Raw genomic sequence first — 16,761 nt, 5'->3', positions numbered from 1 at the left:
CTGGATTAACAAGAAGTGTATCTTTAAAATGGTGTATAATACTTGTATGTTTGAGGAATTTTAATTATGAGATTTCTGTTGTTTGAATTTGGCGCCCTGCAATTTCACTGGCTGTTGGCGAGGTGGGACGCTAGCGTCCCACATATCCCAGAGAGGTTATTTAATAGTCTTAAGAGTTTGAAATAGCTGTATTTCTGTATTTTGAAAGTTCTATATCTTGAAAACGTGATTGCTGACATGTAAACCATTTTGGGACTATATCAACAATTCACTAACTCACTAAGGCACTATAATCTATAATATAAAGTAAAAAGAGTAATACCTAATGGTAACGCTACTGCGTCACCCAACACAAATTCAGTCATGAAGCCGGGTAAACCCAGAATCTCGGCTCATCAACATGGGGCTGAAGGGGCTAGGCAGCAGTCTGTCCAGAGTGAAAAATCTCCCCAGACCTGTCCCTGTCCTGTTTTTAAGTGCCACACTTCCTTTCATAAAATGTTCACCATGCAGCAATAACCTGGGGCCAGTTATAACCGTACTGTACCTTGATATACCTAAGACCCGCTCCATATGCAGCGTAGTGGTATGGCATATCTCTGGTGTGGCATAGCACTTGTTAATAATATACTGTATTTCCAGTGAACAGAATGGTTGATGATGATGACAGCAACGGTGGTCCCTCACCCCCTCCGGTCTCTCTACCTCTCCCCTGTCTCCACCCCTTTCCTTGCCCCTGTCCCCTACTCATCCTGCTCCTCCCTCCCACTCTTCCTCCCACGTCTCTCCCCCACTGCACTGCAGTCAGCAGGGCCGGCTGGGTGAAATGTGGGCCCTGGGGCAGACAAGCTGTCTGGGAGCAGCAGCAGATAAGGCCCTGCTGCTTTTACATACATACACACACAGGCAGCCAGGCCAGCATTAGTATATGCCACTGACACCTGTCAGGGCACAGATGACCTGAATAATCCCACTCTGAGGACCTAGATATTGTACCACTGCGGGCGATGGAGGAAGCTTTGGGTAGGATAGCCAACACCTACTCTGATGAAGCTATAATGTGATGTGGTGGAGGCATGGTAATGGTAACGTCGCCCAAATATCCCCAGAGTGCAGGGTGTCGTTTGGTCACTGACTTGGGGCTGTTTCGTCAAGCTGGTTAACTGGATTTGTGTCCCCCGTGCCCAAACGAACATGGTCTAATCTGAAGGGATCACTGGCAGAGTGATGGGGTTACTGAGAGGAAGGAAGGGCCCATCCACACCTGCTTCTAGAGCGATATGGTGCGTTCCAACTCTGGGCACAGACAGACAGACAGACAGACAGACTGACTGACTGACTGACTGACTGACTGACTGACTGACTGACTGACTGACTGACTGACTGACACATATACGGACTGGCGGACGGATTAACGGACTGACGGACACAAGATCTAAAGCATGCTACTTTTGACAAATAACACACATCACCAAAGTTTCCGTAGATGTCAATGATGTTAGCTAACAATTATGCTGCAATTTCACAAATGTATTTCCATGTTGAAACTGTTCAAATTGCAGAATATTTTGTCTCAGAGAGAGAATCACCAGCTAGCTTATCAACATAAATGACAGCCGTAAATGGAGAGAGAATTGATGATGGGGCTGTGGCTGTGGCTGTGCTGTGGCTGTACTGTGCTGTGGCTGTGCTGTGCTGTGGCTGTGCTGTGGCTGTGCTGTGCTGTGGCTTTGCTGTGGCTGTGGCTGTGCCTGTGCTGTGGCTGTGCTGTGGCTGTGGCTGTGGCTGTGCTATGTATAGCATGAACATTAGAGCATGATGAGGAGGTGAAAGGAGGATCACGGGGGATGAGAGCAAGGGACATTAAAATACTTTCTCCTTTACATAAACTATGTGTGTGTGTGCGCGGGCGTATGTGTGTGCCTGCGCGTGTGTGTGCTTAGGCCCGTATGTGTTGGAACGTGTTTGTGGGCTTGCGTGCGAGTCCATGCATGCATGTTTGTTTGTGTGTGTGTGGTCAACACCTGTCAGTTCTGCCGTCCACAGAGGCTGTGAGTGAGAGAGTCAGAGGCACAGAGACAGAGCCTACTGCTGCAATCCCTGTGATATGACAGACAGACAGCTCCTGAATATTACACTGTTATGTTCTGCTGGCCAAACCACCAGGGCTCAGGGAGGGACGCATCACACACCACCGCCACTAGAGAGTAGAGCTGCATCCCAAATGGCACCCTATTCCCTTTATAGGGCACTACTTTTGACCAGGGCCCATAGGGCTCTGGTCAAAAGTAGTGCACTGTAGGGAGCCATTTGAGACAAAGCATAGGTGACTTAGAACATAGCTTTAACTTGATTCCACAATAATATATAACCCATGTTAACATCACAGAGGAAATCTGAACACACACAGAAGTTCCCTTGTAAGAGTAATCTCTCTCCTCTTATCTGATATTCACATGTACTGTATTTACATGAATCACGTACAGAACAGGCTATGTTCTTCCATAACTCTGTGTAAAGCTTTGGGAGATAACATGGGGAGTGTCACGTCCTGACCAGTAAAAGGGGTGATTTGTTATAGTAGTTTGGTCAGGGCGTGGCAGGTAGTGTTTGTTTTGTGTGTTTCGGGGTTTTGATGTGTGTTCTATATTTTTCTATTTCTATGTTCATTCTATGTTCCCTATCTATGTTTTGTATTTCTGTGTTTTGGCCTGGTATGGCTCTCAATCAGGGACAACTGTACATCGTTGTCGCTGATTGGGAGCCAAACTTAGGTAGCCCTTTTTCCACCTGTCTGGTGTGGGAAGTTGTTTTTGCATTGCTGTGAGTAGCCTGCGAAACTGTTCGTTCGTTGTGTTGCTTCTTGTTTTGGTTTTTGTTGGTTCACCGTTTATATTAAAGTATGATGAACCCAACCCACGCTGCGCCTTGGTCTCATTCCAACAACGGACGTTACAGGGAGTGTGTATTGGTTTGATTCCCTGAGTTGTGCATCCTTCTGGTGACTGGCGATGAAAAATAACCCTACAACAATAAAGCCGGCATTCCCAAGTATACAAATGTAACCTTCTTAGTTACCATGAACACTAAAAGTTCTGATGTGCATCCCAAATAGCAGCCTACTCCCTACAGTGGAGTGCATTTGGAAAGTATTACAGACCCCTTCTCTTTTTCCAAATGTTGTCATTCTAAAATGTATTAAATAAATGTTTTTCCTAATCAACCTACGCACAATACCCCATAATGATGAAGCGAAAACGGCTTTGTAGAAATGTTTGCAAATTTATGAAAAAAACAGAAATACCTTACGTTTTCAGACCCTTTGCTATGAGACTTGAAATTGAGCTCAGTTGCATCCTGTTTCCATTGATCATAATTGAGATGTTTCTATAATTTGATTGGAGTCCACCTGTGGTAAATCCAATTGATTGGACATGATTTGGAAAGGCACACACCTCTATAAGGTCCCACAGTTAACAGTGCATGTCAGAGCAAAAACCAAGCCAAGCCAAGCCAACCAAGCCATGAGGTCGAAGGAATTGTCCGTAGAGCTCCGAGACAGGATTGTGTCGAGGCACAGATCTGGAGAATGGTACCAAAACATTTCTGCAGCATCGAAGGTCCCCAAGAACAGTGACCTCCATCATTCTTAACCCTTGTGTAGTCTTAACATTCTGTATACTCCCCATGTCCTAAGGGTCAAACATGACTCGCCTTCACTAAACCCTAAAATAAAGCAGCTTAATTGAATTTTAAACCCCAAATCTATTTTGCATGAAGAAACAACCTGTCATTCATCACAAACTTTGTGAATATCTGGGTTTTCCCTCTTCACAATGCAGAAAGACTGCATTTATTCAGTGGACACCACTCGTTTTTATTACAACACACCTGTCATAATTGTTTTCTTTACTAGAGGTTTATTCTTATTATTGCTAAAGTTAGCGCATAAGTGTAAAAAAAAAAAATCTTAGCAAGAGATAGCACTTGTATAGCCTTAGAAAGTAGCAGAAATGTGCAGAAATGTAGTTTTGAATGCATTTTATTGAAGGGAAACAATAACAGTCTTGAACTTTTTTTGCAACATAGTGATATATTCTTATATACTGTACAATGAGGAATTCAACTACAAAATACTAGTCTTCTCCCATTTTTTAACCATTGCACCCACTCACAAGGTGTATAAACAACAACAATAAGAATAAAATAAGATAGTAGATACAAAACAAAAACGTGAAGAACATAAATCAATCAACTCTAATTAGCACATGTAGGACAGTATGCAAGTGTGTGTGCACGGACTTTGCAGATGTATTTCTCACATGTGCAGCACATAGTATTTGTTTTACAGTCCTTCTTTGGGGGGCAGAATTGGCATCTCCTCCTCTTGCCTGCCCCAGCTGCAGCCTCAGGTGGATCAGGACAAGATTCAGCCCCCTGAACAGCTTTCACAAGCGCTGCAGAGGTGGGGTTACAAGTGCCTTTACCAGCTGCCCCAGGAACAACCTCCTCTTGTTCCGCTTATCAGGCATCCAGGTAGGGTTGATCTTGTTCCATATCACAAAAGCATTGTATGAGGACACATCAATGATGTTATGGAAGATGACCATGGGCCAGTGGGCAGTCATCCTGCTGCAGATGTAAGTTCCAATCACCTTGTCCAGGTTGTTCACGCCTCCTTTGTTGTGGTTGTAGTCCAGGATGATGGCTTGCTTCCTGTCCTCACGATCACTGATCTCAGCCGTTGTGTGCAGTGTGCTCAGGATGACCATATTCTTGTTCCTCTTTGGGAGGTAAGAAACTAGAGTGGTGGTGGGGGTGAAGGCAAACTTTGATGAGCAGGCCTCTCTCCCCCTTGTTGCGAGGAGTGCAGGGGGGAGCTCAGGCTTGTTCTTTCTAACTGTGCCAACCATGGTGATCTTCCTCTTCAGGAGCTGCTGGCTAAGTTCATAAGAGGTAACGAAATTGTCACCCACCTCTCCCAGACCTCTTTTATGGCTGGCAGTTTGTCTCTCACACACGTCTTGCAGGTCTTGACTCACGGTTATCAAATCGTAGCATTCTTGAGAGAGTGTGAAAGACTTTCAGCGGCATCGTGGCACGGAAAATCGCCCTTCCACTCTCTGCATCCCAGAGAGTACATGTAACCTCGCCTCGGGACCTATACACTCCCGCTAAGAGTCGCAGCCCTATGAGAGGCACGCAGGTCAATCTCATCCATCCTTTTCCAGTTGTCTCCATATTAACAGAAACCCTCCAAATTTGTCATCTCCAGGATGATTTTTTTCAATGACTGGTTTGATAAACATGTAGAATGTTGAGGCAATGTCCTGGGCATGGGCAACTGAATGTCTTGTGGGCCCTGGGGTCATCCTTATGACATTTTGTGCTGCCATCCTGCCCTGGCTGTCATATGGTCACAAGGACATGTTATTTTGCTGTTCTTTGACAAAATGCCCCTCTTTCAGCTTGGGGGATTTCTTCTTCATATGAAGATGTATTCTTCCCCATATTCTTCTTCAGATACCTCCTCCTCTTCTAAATCAATGTTCTCCTAGACATCTGAAAAAATCAGATTTACGACCTGTTGGGCACTGAAACGTGCACTCATGGCTTCAGCAAAGAGAGAACTGGGGTGACTGTCAACTGCAGCACCTTTATAGCCTCTGACTGCATTCCCCATTAGTAAACAATGCTTTCAAGAAATTATTATTTTGTCTGAAATTCTTTTTTATTTTGTCTTTGAACTTGAGTCATGTGTTGGGTCGTGGAGGAGAGATGCTGCACATGCACAAGAAAGTTTTAGTTTTGTCTGAGTTCAATCAGTAGCACACCATCTCAATTTCTTATTGTCTGTGTGTGTGTTTGTGGGTGTGTCTGTGTGTGTCTTTGTGGTTTTTGTGGTGTATAAATGATTTTACAACTGACGGGTCAAAAATGACCCCAAGACAATCTTTGTACCCTGATGGTGCACAGAGTTCATGGAAATATGAACAAAGGTGATGTTTCACTTTTTCTAATGTTGGGGTCACTCTAGGAAGAGTCATAAAAATGTCACATTGAAAAAATATCATTTACGGGGTTTTCTCTGCTGTTAAACATAGTGGCGGGTCATTTTTTACCTCTTAAGGATGCGCCCCTTTTTATTAATTTTCACCTAAAATGACATACCCAAATCGAACTGCCTGTAGCTCAGGCCCTGAAGCTAGGATATACATATTCTTGGTACCATTTGAAAGGAAACACTTTTTTATTTTTAAAGGAAACACTTTTAAGTTTGTGTAAATGTGAAAGGAATATAGGAGAATATACAGTGAGGGAAAAAAGTATTTGATCCCCTGCTGATTTTGTACGTTTGCCCACTGACAAAGAAATGATCAGTCTATAATTTTAATGGTAGGTTTATTTGAACAGTGAGAGACAGAATAACAACAACAAAAATCCAGAAAAACAAAAATGTTATAAATTGATTTGCATTTTAATGAGGGAAATAAGTATTTGACCCCCTCTCAATCAGAAAGATTTCTGGCTCCCAGGTGTCTTTTATACAGGTAACGAGCTGAGATTAGGAGCACACTCTTAAAGGGAGTGCTCCTGATCTCAGCTTGTTACCTGTATAAAAGACACCTGTCCACAGAAGCAATCAATCAATCAGATTCCAAACTCTCCACCATGGCCAAGACCAAAGAGCTCTCCAAGGATGTCAGGGACAAGATTGTAGACCTACACAAGGCTGGAATGGGCTACAAGACCATCGCCAAGCAGCTTGGTGAGAAGGTGACAACAGTTGGTGCGATTATTTGCAAATGATAGAAACACAAAAGAACTGTCAATCTCCCTCGGCCTGGGGCTCCATGCAAGATCTCACCTCAGGGAGTTGCAATGATCATGAGAACGGTGAGGAATCAGCCCAGAACTACACGGGAGGATCTTGTCAATGATCTCAAGGCAGCTGGGACCATAGTCACCAAGAAAACAATTGGTAACACACTACGCCGTGAAGGACTGAAATCCTGCAGCGCCCGCAAGGTCCCCCTGCTCAAGAAAGCACATATACATGCCCGTCTGAAGTTTGCCAATGAACATCTGAATGATCCAGAGGACAACTTGGTGAAAGTGTTGTGGTCAGATGAGACCAAAATGGAGCTCTTTGGCATCAACTCAACTCGCCGTGTTTGGAGGAGGAGGAATGCTGCCTATGACCCCAAGAACACCATCCCCACCGTCAAACATGGAGGTGGAACCACCAAGACTCTTCCTAGAACAGGCCACCTGGCCAAACTGAGCAATCAGGGGGAGAAGGGCCTTGGTCAGGGAGGTGACCAAAAACCCGATGGTCACTCTGACAGAGCTCTAGAGTGCCTCTGTGGAGATGAGAGAATCTTCCAGAAGGACAACCATCTATGTAGCACTCCACCAATCAGGCCTTTATGATAGAGTGGCCAGACAGAAGCCACTCCTCGGTAAAAGGCATATTACAGTTAGTTTGGAGTTAGCCAAAAGGCACCTAAAGGACTCTCAGACCATGAGAAACAAGATTCTCTGGTCTGATGAAACCAAGAATGAATTCTTTGGCCTAAATGCCAAGTGTCACTTCTGGAGGAAACCTGGCACCTTCCCTACGGTGAAGCATGGTGGTGACAGCATCATGCTGTGGGGATGGGAGACTAGTCAGGTCCGAGGCAAAGATGAACAGAGCAAAGTACAGAGAGATCCTTGATGAAAACCTGATCCAGAGCACTCAGGACCTCAGACTGGGGTGAAGGTTCAACTTCCAACAGGACAACGACCCTAAGCACACAGCCAAGACAATGCAGGATTGGCTTCGGGACAAGTCTCTGAATGTCCTTGAGTGGCCCAGCCAGAGCCCGGACTTGAACCCGATCGAACATCTCTGGAGAGACCTGAAAATAGCTGTGCAGCGACGCTCCCCATCCAACCTGACAGAGCTTGAGAGGATCTGCAGAGAAGAATGGGAGAAACTCCCCAAATACAGGTGTGCCAAAGAAGACCAAGAAGACAGTGAATGTTCCTGAGTGGCTGAGTTACAGTTTTTACTTAAATCTCCTCGAAAATCTATGGCAAGAGCTGAAAATGGTTGTAGAAGAATTTTGAAAAGAATAATGTGCAAATGCTGCACAATCCAGTTGTGGAAAGCTCTTAGAGACTTACCCTGAAGGCACTGTAGTAAGTGCCTATTAATTGCCAAATAAAGCAACAGGGTTGACTGTAACAGGGTTGACTAACAGGGTTGATGATTTCCTCTTTAAATCAGCCATAAATCCCCTTGTGATACGAGGAATGGAAGCTTGTTGCAACAGGGAGAGGCAATTGAATGCAAGCTTCACAAAAATACATTTTCTTTTTTAAACATTTCAAGCCTTTCTATCTATGGGTAACAGTCGTGTTAATACTTGACCCACTCAGTTTCCACCACAAAACACCAGAAAATGATCAAAAAAGAGTAGAACCAGCTCACCTGCCTTTACACTATGATTTGATTATTCGATGTTCAATGTTTATGAAAATAATATTTTTAAAGGAATAGTTTCACCATATTAAAACGAGAGTTCAGTTCACGTAACAGGGTTGACCTTAAAATTAGGGAAAGGCGTGAATGAATCCCTTATCACATAAATAAATGACTTTGTCAATGCAAAAACATAAATAGGGCTTTACAATGATGGTAAAACTTGGAGAAAGTTTGCGATTAAGTTGGTTAAAATATTTCTAAAAGTGTGTCACGACTGTCAAAGGGAGTAGACCAAGGTGCAGCGTGGTGAGTGTTCATCTTTGTATTTAATTATAAATCAGAACACTACAAACAAAAGAATAAACAATGACAACGACCGTAACGTCTTGTAGGTTTAACAAGCAGTACAAAATTAAGATCCCACAACTACAGGTGGGGAAAGGCTGCCTAAGTATGATTCCTAATCAGAGACAACGATAGACAGCTGCCTCTGATTAGGAACCTGTCACGGATTTCTTCGTCGTCAGACGATATAGCGAAATCATCGTCGGAAAAGGAGGACCAATATGCAGCAGGATTGAGATTGTTCATCTTGAACCTTTACTAAACTCAAAATGAACATACAAAAATAACAAAACGAACTCACGATTTACAGACAGTCTTCTCAGGCTCACATACGCTAGACAAGAAACAATCTCCCACAAATGATAAACACAAATACGCCCTAATATATGGGACTCTCAATCAAAGGCAAATAGACCACACCTGCCTTCAATTGAGTCCCCACCCCAATTAACTAAACATAGAACCAGACTACCTAGACTAAACATAGAATTACATGAATCTCAAACAGTGCCCCAAAACCCAGGAATACTTAAATCAAATGCCCTTACTACAAAAACACCACCCCGAACCACATAAACCAAATACCCTCTGCCACGTCCTGACCAAACTACAATGACAATTAACCCTTATACTGGCCAGGATGTGACAGAACCATACTCGGCTCAAAACAAAGAAATAGACATCATAGAATGCCCACCCCACACCCTGACCTAACCACATAGAGAAACAAACCCTCTCTCTCAGGTCAGGGCGTGACAAAGTGACACCATGTTGATGGAGGGACATGTCAAAATGCTGAGTTTTTGTCACTTTAGCAAGATTTTTTTCATATAAAAAAATCTGATGTATTGAATTCTCCATGTGGTCTATATTAAAGGGCATTTCATTTAATATAACAGGCTTTTAAAATTCAATATTGGTGCATAATTTCTACTTAAAATATCAAAAGGGATGGGGCCTCCCGAGTGGTACAGCAGTCTAAGGCCCTGCATCACAGTGCTAGAGGCGTCACTACAGACCCTGGTTCAATCCCAGGCTGTGTCACAACCGGCCGTGATCGGGTGTCCCATAGGGTGGCGCTCAATTGGCCCAGCATCGTCCGGGTTAGGGGAGGGTTTGGCCGGGGGGGCTTTACTTGGCTCATCACACTCTAGTGACTCCTTGTGGGGGACCAGGCGCCTGCAGGCTGACTTCGGTCGTCAGTTGAACGGTGTTTCCTCCGACATATTGCTGTGGCTGGCTTCCGGGTAAAGCGAGCGGGTGTTAAGAAGTGTGGTTTGGCAGGTCATGTTTTGGAGGATGCATGACTCAACCTTCACCTCCCGAGCCCGTTCCAGCGATGAGACAAGATTGAAATTGGGAAGAAAAAGGGGTAATATACACAGAAAAAATATAGATATCAAATGGATGCAAAAGGAATTATTTTCATGGAAAGACCCCATTATTTGCCAGGGGATTTTGAGAAGCAGCTTGTTATTGAGACTGAAGCGTCTCTGTCTAATCTTCCCCAACAATTGAATTAGAGGGGAATAAGACAAGGTTCCCTCAGGATTACCATTTGACCAGCATCTAGCCATGTTCAAAACTTTATGGTCCCATGGAAAATGATTCAGACTCAGGAACATCAACAACGGCAGGAGCATATGCTCTCCGCAATAACAACAAACCGTTATGGGCGCCAGGAGAGACGCACCTTGCTTTATACACACCTTAATGGGGGCAACGTTTGTGTCTAGTGACATGTTGCATTGCTCTTACATCTGTCATTTTTACACGCCGAAAATGAATGACCTCAAAGAGCACCTGTTGTTTTTAGACACATAAAAAATGTATGGGACACTGGAAATAAATATTGTCCTTGTTCTAAATCATAACAATGTTGATATTGGTTTTAACAATGAATTCCCAACATATAAAGCTGAAGTATATGGGCTATATTAGGTACACAAGCTCACCGTTATAACAAGCTAACATCTCTGCAACACACACACATTAAAACATTCAAATAACCTTGGGCGAACCTCCTAAGTCGACAATGACTCGTCATAACGCCTGATGGATGAACAACAAACACAACCTGGACCAGACCTATGACTTATCATCCCATGTCATCCATCCCTCAGATCAGAAGATGACACCTCTCATCTTTCCCCCGTCAACATCGTCCTATCAAATTTACCCAACCCCGTGCCCCCTCGTCAGAGAGTCAGGACGGGTCTAAACACTCAGTGCTGAGAGGAGATTTGTAGCTCCTTCCCTGACCTTCCCCCCACCACAATGGCCACCCTCTAATTAGGCAATGCATCTGATCTTCATTAACAGCTATGGGATAATGAATCACTGGCTCGTCTCTGTGTTAATTCGCTGCAACCAAGCAGCTAATGGATGTCAGAGCTGACTGATCACACTGATTGTGGTGATTTCTAATTGCAACAAAACTATTTAAAAGCAGCAGGATTATTTATGTTGTCGCCTACAACGTGAAAAGAGGGATGCGAGGAGATGCGAAGGGAGGAGAGGAAAGGAAAAGGGATTGAGTTTCTAATTTGGTTCAGATGAAACAGAAGAGATTATGGTCAGAAGAAGGAAGAGTGAGGTGCGGCGCTGTGAAGATTGTGCCTCCACATTGCACGGCCCCCTGGGAAATCCTGCCGAGCTGTGCTGATGCTCTGACACGGCTGCTCATATCCTTTTGATGCACAAACACAAATACATTTGTCTCTCTCTGCCTGGGTCTCTCTGGGTAAGTGAAAAGGATGCCTCCATCCACCAAAATCAGATTGGAGTGTAAATTACTAAATCACAATTGGCAATTAAACAATGAGCAATCGTAGCCTAGAATGACAATGCCAGTAATTACACATTAAATGCAAAGAACAAAGTGGGTTTCACACATTTTGAGCTATAAATAATTGTGTGTGATTTTTTTGTCTACTGTTCCTGTGTGTGTGTGTGTGTGTGTGTGTATGTGTGTGTGTGTGTGTGTGTGTGTGTGTGTGTGTGTGTGTGTGTGTGTGTGTGTGTGTGTGTGTGTGTGTGTGTGTGTGTGTGTGTGTGTTCATTTGCTGCATTTTGTCTTCTCAAATTATTCATGCAGCCACCACCATTGCTTTAGAGTTTATTTATGAAATATGGAATATTCACATCATGCACATCTACGTGTGTCCCCCTTCACCCCCAGTAACTTCTAACAGCTAGCTTTACTTTAGCTGTTTCTTATGCTAATAGCACCAACCCCTTCCCATCTCCCCCTTCTGTTTGTTTATTTTGCTGAGCGAGCACTGGATAGCCCCGGGCGAGAGGGAGAGGAAAGGAGACGGAGAGGAGAGGGAGAGCGGGTGGACTTCAGTCAGTGGCAGGAGGACAGGCACCGGCGGGCAGGCGGTGGGATATGGGGGATATGAGGAAATGTAGCCTGTGTGGCTACAGTTTACCTTTGGGCTGGCCAGCGGGCCCGTAGTCTCTGCCTCCTGAGAGGCCTCGGCCTCAGTGGCCAGGATGTGGGCTTTGATGGCGTCCAGAGTCCGCAGCATCCAGCTGTGCTGGCGGCGGATCTGCCTCTGGAGTTGCTGCCACTGGTGTACGACCATCTGGAGCATGTCCCTCAGGCCTGGAATGATAGACAATAGAGAGAGAGAGAAAGAGTCTGTGGATTAGCCACTACCTATGAACTTACTTTCATTCTGACCCACCCACCCTCCTATAATCCTTCATTCACTGAAGTACTGGTATTTATAATTTTATTATGCTAAACTATTTTATCCTTTATCATTATCATCATCGTTTTTATTATTATTATTATATACCTTGTTTATTAGTCTTTTAAATGTGAGTGAGGTAATTGCTCTTTATTTGATATGATCAAGAATTCTTCAGTGGTCCACCTTGCTCTCTCTAACCTGAACACAGATGCCTATGTGATCTGCCATACAGTATGCCAACTAATGTACAGTATATGAACACACCAGTATGTGTACTGCATGTGATGAGTAGCTGGTTTAGAGTTAAACCCCTCCCACAACACACTGCGTCCCCCTGCAGAACCATCACAGTGTTACTCCAGCCCTGTGTCTCTCTACCAGCAGGACACTGTCCCAGCAGCCATGATTCACCCAAATCCTGTTTGAACAAAGTGATCAAATCAAGATGAATGAGCCAAGGCAGAATGTGACCCTGTAATGCACGCACGCACACACACTATCTATCTAGTGACTGGCTGCTCAACAATGTCACACACCGCTCATACCTGTGGAATGATCATGAGTGATCTGCAGAGTTGCTAGGAAACCAGGTATTAGTGTCTGCAGCACAGGAAGTAAGGGGAGAGATTTGCTGGCTGGTTGACTGGCTGGCTGGATGGATGCTTTAGGTGAATAATCGGCCCAGCAGAGGGGAGAAAACGTCTGGAAGATGGCCTCTAACTCAGGCCCTGCTGTTTCTAATTCCACCTATCTTCATAAACACAGCGCCTCCCTCAATCGCTCCCTCTCCTTTTCTATCGCTCTTACTCCCTCGTCATGACCCTGGCCGTGACCCCACTCTCCGAGGGTGTCTCGGGGAGTTGGAATATGAAAAAAACACATTTCCAATTCACACGTGTATTATACAAAGTTGTACATGTGTGAAGTAGGACAAATCAAATATAAGCGCCCACAAAATTATTATTATTATTATTATATACACCGTCTCCCTCCCTCACTTTTTCTCTCTCCTACTCGCTCGCTTCAAATACACAGCGTCCCACTCCCTCTCCTCTTTCCACCTCTCTGCCTCTCCTCTCTATCTTTTCTCGACCCAGTCACAAGCACCAATCACTCCCAGCCTGTCCAAACTCACTCACTCAATCCACTGCAGATAGAATGACATTGGTAATGTATGTTGAAAAAAGCTGTTTCTTTCCCCCCTTCCCCTTGCTTGAGAAGCGGTTACTTTAAGATGTATACATTCTGAAGGTCAGTATGTTAATATAACCATTAATAATAAATGTGAGGGTTGAGAGCAGTGAGAGCCGTACCGTTGGAGAGGATGATTTCCAGCAGCTGCCTGCCTTCCTCCACTACACAGTCTTTCAGGGAGCAGTGACTGTCCACGTTCAACTTGAAACTCTGCAACACAGACAACATATTAACACAGTCTTTCAGGGAGCAGTGACTGTCCACGTTCAACTTGAAACTCTGCAACACAGACAACATATTAACACAGTCTTTCAGGGAGCAGTGACTGTCCACGTTCAACTTGAAACTCTGCAACACAGACAACATATTAACACAGTCTTTCAGGGAGCAGTGACTGTCCACGTTCAACTTGAAACTCTGCAACACAGACAATATATTAACACAGTCTTTCAGGGAGCAGTGACTGTCCACGTTCAACTTGAAGCTCTGGGAAAATAAAAAAGCTCTGGGAAAATAAATAAACATAAATATGGGTTGTATTTACAATGGTGTTTGTACTTCACTGGTTGCCCTTTTCTTGTGGCAACAGGTCACAGATCTTGCTGCTGTGATTGCACACTGTGGTATTTCACCCAATAGATATGGGAGTTTATCAAAATTGTATAAAAATACATTCTAAATCTTTGTGGGTCTGTGTAATCTGAGGGATATATGTTTCTAATATGGTCATACATTTGGTTAGGAAGTGCAGCTCAGTTTCCACCTAATTTTGTGGGCAGTGTGCACATAGCCTGTCTTCTCGAGAGCCAGGTCTGCCTACGGCGACCTTACTCAATAGCAAGGCTATGCTCGCTGACTCTGTACATAGTCAAAGCTTTCCTTCATATTGGTTCTGTCACAGTGGTCAGGTATTCTGCCACTGTGTACTCTCTGTTTAGGGCCAAATAGCATTGTAGTTTGCTCTATTTTTTGTTGATTCTTTCCAATGTCTCAAGTAATTATATTTTTTATTTTCTTATGATTTGGTTGGGTCTTTCTCTCTGAACATCACACCAAAAAAAGTCCCAGTCCCCACATCATACAAACATCTGACATAACCTCCAAGCACCCTTCATAATTCCTCAAGCTGTGCTATACTCTACTTATTACATCGCATCACATTACATCCCTTTCCACTTCCCTCTACAGTATCTTAACCATCTATCCTGAAATATTGGGACAGAAAAGATCTGTATCTGTAAAAAACAATCCAACATACAGAACACACAGAAATCCAACATACAGAACACACAGAAATCCAACATACAGAACACACAGAAATCCAACATACAGAACACACAGAAATCCAACATACAGAACACACAGAAATCCAACATACAGAACACACAGAAATCCAGCATAGGCTACTGAGTTGTTTTATTTAAAGGGATGATTCACACACCCTCTCCCTCCATCCTCCTCTCCCAACAGACCATCCCTCCATTCCTTAAAGGGATCTATCATCCACCCATCCCCTAACTCTCCAACATGTGTGGAATATTCCCCCAAGCCCCCATATTACTATGATGTCTCTATTCCACTCTTGTTATTCTCTTGAAAAATTCCCCAAACATTTCTTTTTCTACCCCCTCCCCGTTTTTCTCTATCTCCCCCATCCCGTCTTTCTGTGGGTGCAGAGCCAAGTGCTGTCGTGGTGCTAAGTGTAATCAAAGTGGAGAAAGAGAGAGAATGAGAGAGAGAGATGGAGAGAGAGAGATGGATATATATATTAAATATATACTGTATATACAGTACCAGTCAAAAGTTTGGACACACCTACTACTCATTCAAGGGTTTTTCTTTATTTTTACTATTTTCTACATTGTAGAATAATAGTGAAGACATCAAAACTATGAAATAACACATATGGAATCATGTAGTAACCAAAAAAAAAGTGTTAAACAAATCAAAATATATTTTATATTTGAGATTCTTCAAAGTATCTCTCAACCAGCTTCATGAGGTAATCACCTGGAATTAATTTCAAATAACAGGTGTGCCTTGTTAAAAGTTGTGGAATTTCCTTCATAATGCGTTTGAGCCAATCAGTTTTGTGACAAGGTAGGGGTGGCATACAGAATATAGCACTATTTGGTAAAAGACCAAGTCCATATTATGGCAAGAACAGCTCAAATAAGTAAAGAGAAACGACAGGCAATATGGAAAATTTCAAGAACATTGAAAGTTTCTTCAAGTGCAGTCGCAAAAACCATCAAGCGCTATGATGAAACTGGCTCTCATGAGGACTGCCACATGAAAGGAAGACCCAGAGTTACCTCTGCTGCATAGGATAAGTTCATTAGAATTAACTGCACCTCAGTATGCAGCCCAAATAAATGTTCAAGTAACAGACACATCTCAACAACTGTTCAGAGGAGACTGCATGAATCAGGCCTTCATGGTTGAATTGCTGCAAAGAAATCATTACTAAAGGACACCAATAAGAAGAAGAGACTCACTTGGGCCAAGAAACACGAGCAATGGACATTATACCGGTGGAAATATGTCCTTAAGCACGCATCCAAGACAACACAGGAGTGGCTTCGGGATATGTCTCTGAATGTCCTTGAGTGGCCCAGCCAGAGCCCAGACTTGAACCCGATCTCTGGAGAGACCTGAAAATAGCTGTGCAGCAATGCTCCCCATCCAACCTGACAGAGCTTGAGAGGATCTGCAGAGAAGAATGGGAGAAACTCCCCAAATACAGGTGTGCCAAGCTTGTAGCATCATACCCAAGAAGATGTGAGGCTGTAATCGTAGCCAAAGGTGCTTCAACACAGTGCTGAGTAAACGGTATGATACTTATGTAAAAGTGATATGTTTTTTGTTGTTTTTTTACTTTTGCAAACATTTCTGAAAACCTGTTTTGGCTTTGCCATTATGGGATATGGGGTATTGTGTGTAGATTGATGAAGAAAAAGTGAAGGGGTCTGAATACTTTCCCGAATGCACTGTATATATACTGTATATATATATAAAAGAGAGTGAGAGAACTGGGACCTGGAGGAG

At 43.6% G+C, this 16,761-nt stretch overlaps 1 protein-coding gene across 4 annotated transcripts in view; it reads right to left on the bottom strand.

Moving 5' to 3' along the window:
• LOC106611224 (A-kinase anchor protein 6) overlaps positions 1-16,761 on the bottom strand; it is a 288,016-nt gene that overhangs the window by 175,389 nt on the left and 95,866 nt on the right. For all 4 annotated transcript variants that reach the window (XM_045723598.1, XM_045723597.1, XM_045723599.1 and 1 more), the window contains exons 6-7: positions 13,833-13,923; positions 12,253-12,428 (exon numbers count right to left, since the gene is read on the bottom strand). In XM_045723598.1, the coding sequence (XP_045579554.1) occupies positions 12,253-12,428; positions 13,833-13,923 (267 nt within the window). The remainder of the gene's footprint in view (positions 1-12,252; positions 12,429-13,832; positions 13,924-16,761) is intronic.

Source organism: Salmo salar, chromosome ssa09, assembly GCF_905237065.1.
Source record: "Salmo salar chromosome ssa09, Ssal_v3.1, whole genome shotgun sequence".
NCBI lineage: Eukaryota > Metazoa > Chordata > Actinopteri > Salmoniformes > Salmonidae > Salmo > Salmo salar.
Note: the sequence above shows the minus strand (reverse complement) of the source record. Positions and strands in the feature narration are given on the sequence as shown.